At 45.0% G+C, this 12787-nt stretch overlaps 1 protein-coding gene across 1 annotated transcript in view; it reads right to left on the bottom strand.

The window, feature by feature from the left end:
• The window catches only part of DOCK4 (dedicator of cytokinesis 4), a 705907-nt gene that overhangs the window by 416191 nt on the left and 276929 nt on the right, over positions 1 to 12787 (bottom strand). The window contains exon 13 of the mRNA XM_070948091.1: positions 2429 to 2554. Coding sequence (XP_070804192.1) covers positions 2429 to 2554 — 126 coding nt within the window. The remainder of the gene's footprint in view (positions 1 to 2428; positions 2555 to 12787) is intronic.

Raw genomic sequence — 12787 nt, 5'->3', positions numbered from 1 at the left:
GAGACAGATACAAAAGGATACAGATTCATTGATAATAATAACAAATTTATAGTTTCCAGAACAGCTGTGTTCCATGAACAGGCCAACTGGTCTAAAATACATCTTAATGAAATATTCCCAAGCAACAACACAGGTACAAAACCCCAAGAGAAAAGAACTATAGAAAAGCAAAATGACAACAAACATAGAAACAAAACCAAAACATGGACAAATAGTCAACACAAAATAAAGACAGATACATTAACAAAAAAGGAAGCAAGATATTTGCATGATAATAATAGTAAACCTGAAAAAACAATTAGAAATACCAGAAATCAAATGCCAAATAAGTACAAGGATTATATAATGCATATGAATGGAGAATCAATGACACCTAATACATATGAGGAAGTGTTAAAACTTCCTCCTAAAGAAAAAGAAAAATGGGAATCAGCAATGACAAAAGAGATGGAAAGTTTACAAGGATTAGATGTATTTACACCTGCAATTGCACCAAAGGACAAAACTATCATTGGCACTAGGTGGATATATAAAATTAAAAATTTAGAGGGAGGCAATACTCTATACAAGGCTAGATTAGTTGCACAAGGTTATGCACAGAAATATCCCGAGGATTATACTGACACATACTCCCCCACAGTAAGAACTGAGAGTGTCAAAACAGCTCTAGTTGTAGCATCAGCACTCAATCTCGATGTATTCCAATATGACATACAGACTGCGTATTTACACGCAAAATTAGATAAGGAAATATATGTAAGAGCACCTCACAGTCAATACACAAACAAGAATGAGACTTGGTTATTAAACAAAAGTTTATACGGGTTAAAACAATCTGGTAAACGATGGTATGATTGTTTAGTAAAAGTACTTAAAACTATGGATTTCAGTGCTACTACTGCTGATAACTGTTTCTTTGTTAAAAAGGGTGATGATTCCATAGAATTTGTATTGATCTATGTGGATGACATTTTGTACATAGGTAAACATAAAGAAAGAAGAGAAACATTTGTAACAAAGCTAAATGAACATTTTTCACTGAAATCTTTGGGCAAAGTAAATAAGTATCTTGGTGTTCAAATTAGTAAAACTAGAAGAGGATTCAAGCTTTCTCAGAGAGATAAGATCATAGAGCTCTTGAACAAATGTAATCTAAGCGATGCTAAACCCTGTGACACTCCTATGCAGACTGATTTTCTAAGGAATGCAGATGAATCATCCCCTGAGTTCAAAGATAACACATTCTATAGATCAATCATAGGTTCCCTTCTTTACATTTCCAATTGGACCAGACCTGATATCGCTTTACCCCTCAATTTATTGTCCAGACATGTCAGCAAACCAACAATGTACCATTGGGAAGCTGTCAAAAGGATATTAAGATATTTAAAGAATACCTTAGATTTTTGTTTGATATTAGAGCCTAATAATGTCAAGGAGCCAAACCTCACATGTTACGCAGATGCGGATTGGGCTGGAGACACTTCATGCAGAAAAAGTACATCTGGTTATATATTCCTCCTTAACGGTTGTCCAGTTTACTGGTACACTGGCAAACAAGATTTAGTGGCCACTTCAACAACAGAAGCAGAATATGTTTGTCTATCTAAAGCAGCAAATAACCTTGTATGGTTTAATGACTTAATTTCTGACATTTGGAAAAAACCCACCTTGCCTTTTATCATGCATGAAGATAATAAAGCGGCTATCGAAATATCTAGATCTGACGCCATTGGACAAAGGTCCAGACATATAGATATAAAATTTAAACATGTGAGACAGTTATCTCAGGATGGATTTATTAAAGCGGTGCATTGTGAGACATCAGAACAATTAGCTGACATATTAACAAAACCTTTGCCATCTAAACAACATAAATACCTGACTTCTAAGTTATATGTTTTGTATTGTTCTGAATCTGAATGTAATTGGTGTAGCATATCGAATCGGCATTTAGAGGGGGATTTGTCACAAGTAAATGCCTTATTCTCCAATATGTAAATAGTATATGAACGGGATATCAGGGGTTAATTTATTCTTCACTTCTTAATGTATTCATATTTCACCACTCCCATATCTAGCTCCACCCATTGTATATATAAGGAGCTGCACGCACTCATTCCTTGCTTCTATCTGTGAATATTCAGTGAATATAGAATGCCTCATGTAAATAAAGAGAGATATATTTGAACTCTTAATTCTTAAATGATTTATTGAGTCTGATCCTGAAAATATTGCAACATATATTATTATTACTAGGTTATTATTTTATACTTGTTTGGGGTTACTGCATGTTTGTACTCTCATTTTTCTGCTTGGAAACCACTTAAAGTTGCAAGTGAAGTGGCATCGAAGCCTTCATAAATAACCAAACAAAGTTACTCACACTTAAATATTCGTGTTAAGGTAGGATTTTCTTACAACATACCTGGCATAATAATATTGGAAAAGCCCAACTTCCTTGCTATTGATACTCCATGGGTAAACATGGATGTGTAGTCTCTCCTGATTTGTTCAATGTCTCCATGGAGTAGCTGAAGAGAGACAGCTAGACCTACAAACAAGAAGAGAAAAATAAATGACAGTAAGTAGGTTGTTTGAAATCGGCAAACTCGATTTCATTGTGGGCTGGATCAGCATTGTGGTTGTCCTCTGGGGGTCGGGGGGAGAGGCGTGGCCAGAGTAGTCATGGCTGACTGGGTGTGGCCTAGGGGCATGGCCATCTTGATGTTGCTCGCGTGAGTGATGCCTATGGGTGCCAGGCGGGGTTGGGGAGGGAATCCAGGGGCCTCCAGTGGGTGAGGGGTGGGAGGAAACAAAGAAAGAAGGAAAGCAGCTGAGTGAGAAGTGCCCCACTGGCCAGGCACTGAAGCACTGCCACTGCTGCCACAGTGAGACAAACAGAAAGTGAGTGAGAGAGAGAGAGAGAGCACACCACCACCAGCCTTGGTATAACTCTCCAAGGTTGAATTGGAGATCTCTCTCTCTCTCTTTGTCTGACACACACACAGAGGTTGGATTGGATCGCTCTCTTGCTCTCTCGCTCGCTGCAACAGCAGCAGCGGCGCTTCAGTGCCTGGCAGGTGGGGCACTTCTCACTCGGCCACTTTCCCTCTTTCTTCTCCCCTCTCCTCCTCCTCCTTCAGACAAAAGCTGTTAATATCTAACCCTATTAACATCTCTTTTTCGTCCTGCAGGTAAAGCTTTACTTGCTTTAGGCAGGCTTGGAAAGTTTGCCAGTGCTGTTCCTCATTTGGCAATGCTTAAGGAGAATTAGGGGCTAGAGACAGTTGATATTCTCATTTCTGCTACAGGTGAGGCTGTCAGAAAGACATTTTGGCAGGCATGCAATGTCTTCTCCTCAGCCTCTCTGGCATTAATGAGAGACACAACTCTACTGCCCAGGGGAAGCAAAGTCTCTCATTTTGTACACACAATCTGCTGCCGTTGGAAACGCATGTATGGGTGGCATGGTGGGTCCATCCTGGGCACTGATGTTCTGCCATTAGCCCGGCAGCCCACCTGAGCCATGGTTTAATATTTATTTGTTTGTTTGTTCAACTTGTATGCCGCCTTTCTCCGAAGACTCAAGGCGGCTTACAATGCATTTAAAAACCATATATAAAAACATTAAAAATTATAACATTAAAAACAATTAAAACCCATTCACACCATTCATGGCCGGATCTCGCCAGATCGCAACAGCGAGATCAACGGCCCCAGGCCTGCCGGAAAAGCCAGGTCTTCACCACTTTTCGGAAGGCCAATAGGGTGGGGATGGTCCGGATCTCAGGAGGTAACTGGTTCCAGAGAGCTGGGACAGCCACAGAGAAGGCCCTCCCCCATGGGCCCGCCAGCTGGCATTGTTTAGTTGACGGGACCCGGAGGAGACCAATTCTGTGGGATCTTACCGGTCGCTGGGAGCTATGCGGTAGAAGGTGGTTTCGAAGATAACCTGGCCCTGAGCCATGTAGGCTTTAAAGGTAATAACCAACACCTTGAATTGTGACCGGAGACAAATAGGGAGCCAGTGCAGCTCACGGAGAATTGGTGTAATGTGGGTGTACCTAGATGCACCCACGACAGCTCGCGCGGCTGTGTTCTGGACCAACTGTAGTCTCCGAACACTTTTCAAGGGTAGCCCCATGTAGAGCACGTTGCAATAATCTAACCGTGAAGTGACAAGGGCATGAGTGACTGTGAGGAGAGCCTCCTGACCCAAGTAGGGTTGCAATTGGTGCACCAGGCGAACCTGTGCAAAGATCCCCCTAGCCACAGCTGACAGATGTTGCTCTAATCTTAGCTGTGAGTCTAGGAGGACACCCAAATTGCGAGCCCGTTCTGAGGGGGACAATTTCTCCCCCCCCGAACCAATCAACATAGTGTTTAGGAGGCAATATCCACAGCCACTTGGTCTTGTCTGGGTTAAGTCTGAGCCTGTTGACTCCCATCCAGACCCTCACGGCCTCCAGGCACCGGCACATCACATCCACCGCCTCACTGAATTGACGCGGAGTAGAGATATACAGCTGGGTATCATCAGCGTATTGCTGATACCTCACCCCGTATCGTCGGATGATCTCCCCCAGCGGGTTCATGTAGATGTTAAATAGGATGGGAAAGAGGACTGAGCCCTGAGGCACCCCACAAACAAGGGGCCTAGGGGTTGACCTCTGTCCTACCAACACTGACTGTGACTGACCAGAGAGATAGGAGGAGAACCACTGTAACACGGTACCTCCCACTCCCAACTCCCTTAGTCATCCCAGAAGGATACCATGGTCAATGGTATCGAAAGCCGCTGAGAAGTCAAGTAGCACCAAGATGGAGGAATGAACCCCATCTCAGGCTCGAGATGGGGGTCATTCCTAATATTTTCCCCCCTTACTGGGGACTACTGAAATAGGAAGCACACCTCTGCCTGCATAACTAAGGGGAGACTCTCCGCCCTGTCAAAACCAATGGCTCAAAAGCGGCTCCTCTGCCACCCCCCTTCCCCCACTGCCTTCCCCAAACACCTCCCGCCCATTGCAAATGTGGCATGCCATATGGGTAGGAAATGCCTGGAATGCAATAAAGCCCACCTACTCATTTCCCACTGACAGGCTGGCTAATGGGGTGACAAGAGACGTGGTGTCAGCCTCATGATGCTTGCTTGCTTTCGGCTGCCATTGTAACGGGAGGGGGGAGGTATTGTAGGTATTTGGGGGGGAGGGAAGTGAGCTGGTGGAGATGTCTCAGAAAATGGAGGAAAATTCTGTCTTTTTAGCAGCTGCGCTGATAACTGTCAAGGTCAACCGTCCCAGCATACAAGATAGATGGGGCCACCTAAAGAAGTACCCCACATGACACCTTGGGGAGATGTGGATTGTACATTCAACCTGGGACTGTGGGGGAAGGGATTTGGGGGATGCTTTCAATATGTAATTTTCGCGCCTATTGCCTCAGATTTTGCTTTTCTTTCGCTGCATTCAGTTCATACTCAGTAAAAGTACCTCTACCAACATGGAGTCGGGGTTTTTCTTTCTTGAGTTTTGAATGGAGGCAAGCCTGACATTAAACAAAGTCTGCTTTAACAGCCATCCCGGAGAAAACTCTACTGTGGGGGCTGAGCCAAGAATGTCTGATCAAGACAGTGACCAAGAGGACATGGGAGCCGCTGGGTCCACCCCTCCCTTATCCAAGCGAGATAGGGAGGTTTCAGACTGGATGTCAGAGTTACAGCTTGAAGAAAAGCCAGCCAGAGCTAAGTGGTCGCTGGGCATGGGGAGGATGGATCCTTCAGAAGAAATTCCCTCAGGGGTGACAGTTACAAGACGCCAGCGGGGAGAGGCAGCTTGGCAGGAAGAGGACAGAGATGATCTCCTGCTGACTCAAGCCATGCAACTCCTGAAAGAGGCTTTTGAGAGTTGGAAAGCCCATGAAAGGTATGCATTGCCAGCCCGGAGGGAGACTGAATGCCCAGGGGGGAAGCAGAGGCTTCAGCAAGCACAAAAGAGATTCCCAGGGTTCAGCCAGAAAGAGAACAAGCTGCTGGGGCTCAAGCTGCGACTGCAGCCCAGGGCCCCCTATGACAGGGCAGGAACCAGGAGGCATCAAATTCCAAAGGTTCCTCCACTTAACGTAAAATACGGAGGATACCCCAAGGGTTTGGGATTCTTCCTATCCCAAGTGTGGAATCACATGGAGGAGTATGGAGAGGATTTCCCATTGGAAGCCGCCCATGTGAGATGCATCACTATGGCCCTGGAGGGGAAGGCTGCTGACTGGTGGGTGGGCCTCCATGATGAAAATTCTCCCCTGCTGAGGAATTATGACCAGTTCATGGTGGAACTCAGAGGGCGCTTCGAGGACCCCCTAGCTGAACGGAAGGCCAGAATCAGGATGAAGTCTATAAATCAAGGGCGGAGATCAGTGGCTGAATACACCAGGAGTTTCGCGAGCTGGTGCACCACATGAGGGGGTGGTTCCAGGAAGCCCTGATGGAATGTTATAAGGATGGCCTCAATGAGGATGTCTACAAGGATTGCTGCTCCCGTGGGGGCCCTCGAGACCTGCAACACTGGTACGTGATGGCAGCTGATGTGGAAATTGACCTGATCAGGGATCGCTTCCATGGGGGCCGAGTTTGGAACAAGACTTCCCTTGCCCCACAGAAAGAATGCCCTAGAGCATCCAAAGGGGGGTCAGCAATGAAGCCAAAATCTACAGTGTGCTTCCGATTTAGAAAGGAGGGCCACCGAGCTGCTGATTGTTTCTCCAAACTTAGCTCCAAGCCAACCCCTACTGATGGGAAGAAAGCTGACAAGCCTCCAGCAAAGAATTGCGAGATGGTCCTGAAGGAGGTGGAAGTCATTGAGTTTGCTTCCCCAGGCCTGGCGGAGTTGAGAACTCCGACCACCACAGATGACAGTGATACCAAAACTGATTCCGATGATGACCCCCTGGTAAGTCAGCGTGGGGGCCCCATGACCATCCCAGTAGAACTAAGGGTGCCTTCATCCAGTGCCCAGAGGAAGATGCTAGCCCTCTTAGACTCTGGATGCACCAGGTGTGTCATCAGCCCCGAGGTGGTGGACAAACTGGGACTGAGACTAAAAACCATGAAAGTGCCCATCGCATTTTGCCAGTTGGATGGATCAGTAGCTGGGGGGCGGGCAGCCCACTTTGTGATAGAACTGATTGAAATGCGGATGGGGGACCACCGAGAGGTCTTGAGCTTTATCGTGGCCCCAGGCATGGAATGACCCCTTTCGCTTGGACTGCCTTGGCTATGGAAATGGAACCCCCAGGTGAACTGGAAGATAGGGTAGTTGTGCATCCATTCCGCTGGTTCTAAAACACCCTCACATGGAAGCTCCTTTCATCGCCAAAACAAGTCTGATGGGAACAACACTTAAATTGCTTCAATTTCTCCTTGCGCTACCTACTGGGAGGAAAGATTTTTATGGCCAATGCCCTCTCACGACTGCCTCAATACAATGGCGCACGGCTGGAGGTGATCCACCCGGTTATCCCTTTGAAACAGTTGGCAGCTCCTGTTGTTACCAGAACCCAGGCGAGAAGAGGACTGGACTTACCCACTAGTTTAAGGGAACAGATAAAAGAAGCACTAAAAACTGATGACTGGTTCACCTCTCACGGCAACAAGTGTACTGTTCATGATGGTCTCGCATGGGTGGGCCAAGTTGTATATCCCGGCCAGTCTGAGGGACGCAGTGCTACAACAGTCCCATGATGCAAAAGTGGCTGGACATTTTGGGTTTGTTAAGACTCTAGATTTGGTCAAAAGACAATTTTGGTGGCCTCCCCTAAAGAAGGATATCAAGGCATATGTTGCTAGCTGCCCAGTATGTGCTTCAGCAAAGAGGCCACCTGGGAAGCCACCCAGGTTACTCCAGACTGTGGCCAGACCGGGGGCTCCTTGGAAGGAGATATCCATGGATTTTATTGTCGAACTACCTGAAAGTAATGGAAATACAGTCATTTGGGTGATTACGGACTTGTTCTCCAAACAAGTGCACTTTGTACCCTGTTCCAAGATTCCCTCAGCAAAGACATTGGCTAAACTGTTTATTCAACATGTCTATAGGTTACACGCGGTTCCAGAATGAATAATTTCCGTTAGAGGAGTTCAGTTCACCTCCCACTTCTGGAGGGAATTCTTGAGGTTGTTAGGCTCCTTCCAAGGGCTAAACTCTGCCCACCATCCTCAGACTAATGGGACTTGTGAAAGAACTAACTCGGTGTTGGAACAATACCTCAGGTGTTATGTAAATTACCAGCAAGATAACTGGGCAGATTTACTATCATTTGCAGAGGTGGCTTATAATAACTCCATACACAGCAGTACTGGGTTTACACCATTCAAAGTGGTGTCAGGTCAGGATTTTGTGCCTATCCCGGAGTTACCACAGGGAAAACCTCAAATTCCATCCTTGGTAGATTGGATTGAACAGCTTCAGGTTACCTGGCCTGTAGCTCGTAAGGCGTTAGACAAAGCTCATAGAGCCCATAAGAAACAGTCTGATAAGAAATGGGCTACGCCAAGGGATTACCAAGTAGGTGATGGGGTTTTCCTCTCCACTAAGTACTTACAAACTACCCAAAAGTCAAAAAAACTTGGGCCTAAATATGTTGGACCATTTCCCATTGTGTGAATCGTAAACCCGGTCACAGTATAGTTAGAGCTACCCAAAACCCTCCGGAGAGTCCACCCGGTGTTCCATGTAAGTTTGCTGAAAACTGTACCTGTCTCCTCGATTCGTCTGTACCCAACCCCCCCTCCGGTTCCACTTCTCATTGAAGAGGAACAACATTTTGAGGTCAAAGAAATCCTTGATTCCAGAAAACATAGAGGTAGAGTACAGTACTTGTTGGCTTGGAAACATTTCCCGTCCTCTCAATTGGAATGGGTGAATGAGCAAGATGTTAGAGCTCCGAAACCTTTATAGAGATTTCATAGTAAATACCCTGATAAGCCTTTAAAAGTTTGGGATTTATACATATTATATGTATGTTGGATTTTTTATCATTTGATTCTACTCCGTCTATTTCCATTGAGGGAAAGTGCATGTGCTATGGCATGCTGTGAACACCCCTTGCTGGCCCCTTTGCCTGGTTTCCCTTCTCCCACCATCTCCTTGGCGCCCACTCATGCACTCCCTCTCTCTCTCCAGTCTAGCTTGATGCAAGCAGCAGCTCACAATTTCCCTTTGCAAGCCCACTGTCAGTGAAGCTGGATGCCAGTGGGGCACTGCTGAACCAGGATGATAGGGCTTCTTTCCTTCACTGAAGTGAAGTGGATTCTTTGCCAAGCCAGGCTGGAGGCATGCATTGGGCAAACAGGATCAGTTGGCACTGGCGGTGGCAGCAGCAGCATGTCGCTCGGAGCAACAATTGGCAAAGTTGGCTTGAAGTGGGACAAGCGGCAGGTGGCAGCTACTTGGAGGGGCAGGGGGCAAAGTTGTGATGAGAAGAGTGGGGGGTGGAGGCAGGAGCCACAGGGAGGAAGGTAGGTAGTTGAGGTAGGTCCTTACATTAGGTGGAATCTCCAAATTGGTCAACCAGAGAGGCACCTTCCCTACCAAAGAGACCATGCAAACAATGTTAACCCAAGGCAGTGACCAAGAAGAAACCAAATACTGGGGCAATGCTTTGGTCAAACCTCAGATGACTGTAAGCTTGGATGGAGGGAGGGAGGAAGCTGCTAACCTGCAAAACTCAACCAAGCCTAGATGGTCCATAGGCATTGGGAAGAAAAATGACTGGGAAGGGAGAACAAAAGGAGTCACCCTCACCAGAGGCACTTGTCGGAAAGAATGGAGAGAGGAGTTGGCAATGCTGGAGGATGAGGAAGAAGAAGGGGATGAACCCGACTGTGCCAAGCCATGCAATTCACAATGGATGCTTTTCAAAATCTGAAAGCAAGACTTCCAGTGGTGATGTCATGACAAAGTGGAGCAAGAGAACGAGGCTCCATTCTCATTGATTGATTTTCCTTGCTTGGTGGCCTTAAAAGGCAGCGTTAATCCTGGAGGGATTGACAAAATAGAGGGTAAGATCCGGAGTCGATGAGGAAAAACACGAGCTCCTGTTTGGACGAGAGAAGACCCCTCAAATTCAGCAGGGAAGAGATCAGCCAATATGGTGGATCTGGAGCTGTGACAGCCAGGCGTAGATCGGGAAGAGAGAAGAGGGAAGCAGTGCGATGGTATCAGTGAGGATCCAGTTGATTTAAGGCTCAATAAAACGATTTGCCTACAAACACTACTAACAGCAAAAGTGGGACTCCAAAGAGAGGGGTAGGATTTTCCCTCCCAAGACGCAGTGGTGACTTAGTGATGGGAGCACTTGATACTATCAGACAGATATTGATAGACTGAGAAGGATAAGGGAGACAGGAGAAATACTGAAATAGCATTTATATTTTTAGGATATTTTTAGGATACACTATATGCGTATGTAGTGGGACTGTGATTGTGATTGCGATGGAATATAGAACTTCGTAGAAAATTTTAAAAGTGGTTGGAGAGACTGTGCTAAATAGAATGAGACTGCCATCTAGAGACACGAAGACACAAAGTAACTGATGCAATACCCTCAATAACATCAGTTAGAGGAGTGCTTTTTCCTTTTTCTTATCTTTGTTTTTGTGAAAAATTTGTGGACTGGAAAAAAGGCGGGGAAGAAAAATTATAAATTAGAATACTAAATACTAGAATATTAGGGGGGGAAAGGAGAAAGAAGTGTGTATAATTTCAAGATCGGATTAAGCGGTTGATAAAGTTATAATACATAGAGAAACCCCAATTGATCATTGTTAAAAGTTATGGTATATTTATATAATCTTGTACTTATAAACCTATGTACTTAAACTAATATATATTTATATATATTTATATATTTATTCAACATTTATTTATACATATAGCCATATTAACATATAATCATATTAATTGATATATATATCCCTATAGTACCATTATATTAGTACTATTTAATATTATATGGCCGTGATGGCGAACCTATGGCATGTGTGCCACAGGTGGCATGCGGAGCCATATTAGTGGGCACGCCAGCTTAGCTCTGGGGTGCATGCGAGCACCTGCCAGCTGATTTTCGGGCCTTCTGGGCCCACCAGAAGTAGGGAAACAGGCTGTTTCCTGCCTCTGGAGGGCCTGGGGGGGAGGGGAAGGCCCGTTTTTCTTTGATACCTGGCTCCAGATCCTCTCTATGCATCTGGGAAGGGCGAAAACAGCCTTTCCCACTCCTTTGGAGGCCTTACGGAGGCTGAAAGGTCCCATTTCCTGACTCCCGGTGGGACAGGAAATGACGTTTTTTCCTGTCCCCAGCTTCCAGAGACTCCTAGAGAGGCTCCTAGAGACTCCTAGAGAGGTTCTGGAGGCTGTGGACAGCAAAAAATGTCACTTCCTGTCCCACCGAGAGTTGGGAAATGGGCCCTTTCAGCCTCCATAGGGCCTCCAAGGGAGTGGGAAAGGCTGTTTTCGCCCTTCCCAGATGCATAGAGAGGATCTGGAACCAGGTAAGAAAGAAAAACAGGCCTACCAGGCCATCATGTGCCAAGAGCGGGGGTGGGTGGGGTTGCGTGCGCATGCGTGTGGGCACGTGCGCACACGACCTTCCCCTGCCCCCCCTTTCCTGGCACGCGATGGCAAAAAGGTTAGCCATCACTGTTATATGGAATAGTAAATTTTTCTATAGACTTGGAGAAATTACTGTAGGAAAAGGGGGAAGATTTAAAGGGGGATAGCAATTTATATATGTTATTTTGGAAGAATATTTTTCGGGCTGTGAAAATGACAAGCATAACGACTATTACTAAAATAGGAAAGAAGACATCATCAAATCCAGCATCCACAACATCATCCACATCAAGTCAACATTCAATAGACAGTACGCTCGGTGTGGAAAAAAATCAAGCTCCACACTGAACATGCAGACTATGCAGTCAACTCTCCTCATGATTCAGGAAATGATGATAAAAACGCAGGAGTCAACAACAAGAAACCATGAGGAGATAAAAAATGAGATGGGAAAAATGAAGGGAGATATCTGAAAAATGGACGAGAAAATAGGAACAATCCAACGAACAATGAACAGAAAATACAAATGGTGGAAATAAAAGCAGAACAAACAGAAAAGAAATTAGAAACAATGAAACAGAAACTTACTTTAGTGAATAAGGATCTGGAAGAGTTGATTGTATATTTAGAAATGGAAAAAGCAGCCTTTTATCTGAGATTTCAAAATATAGCCGAAAACAAGGAAGAAGACTTAGTGAAGATTATAACAGAATTACTAGTAGATAGTCTACAGAAAAATAAACATGAGATTCAAGGTAATATTGATGAGGTATATAGAATACATACAAATTATGCAAGATGGTATAAATTACCAAGAGAGGTCCACGTGAGGTTCACCACGAGAGATGAAATATACAAGAGAACAAGGGAGGAACCAATGATTTATAAAGGGAGAGAAATCCAAACTCTAAAGCAGATTCCTAGAAGAGTCAGGGAACAGAGAAAACATTATCAATTCCTAACTACGTAACTGATCAAATATAAGGTGATGTTTAGGTGGCTCATCCCAGAAAGAATCTTGATCACGTGGCAGTGTTGTGACCCAGGCCCAAGTAGTTAGTATTAAATACAAACAATTCAAAAACAAACAGACTTTATTAGAACAGCTGAGAATTAACTTGTTCTCAGCGTAGTCCAAACTAAATTAAAGCAAATTCTTCAAAACACCATTCCTCAGTTTA

This window comes from Pituophis catenifer, unplaced genomic scaffold (assembly GCF_029215685.1).
Source record: "Pituophis catenifer annectens isolate HBS135680 unplaced genomic scaffold, rPitCat1.0.hap2 SCAF_7, whole genome shotgun sequence".
Classification (NCBI taxonomy): Eukaryota; Metazoa; Chordata; class Lepidosauria; order Squamata; family Colubridae; genus Pituophis; species Pituophis catenifer.
Note: the sequence above shows the minus strand (reverse complement) of the source record. Positions and strands in the feature narration are given on the sequence as shown.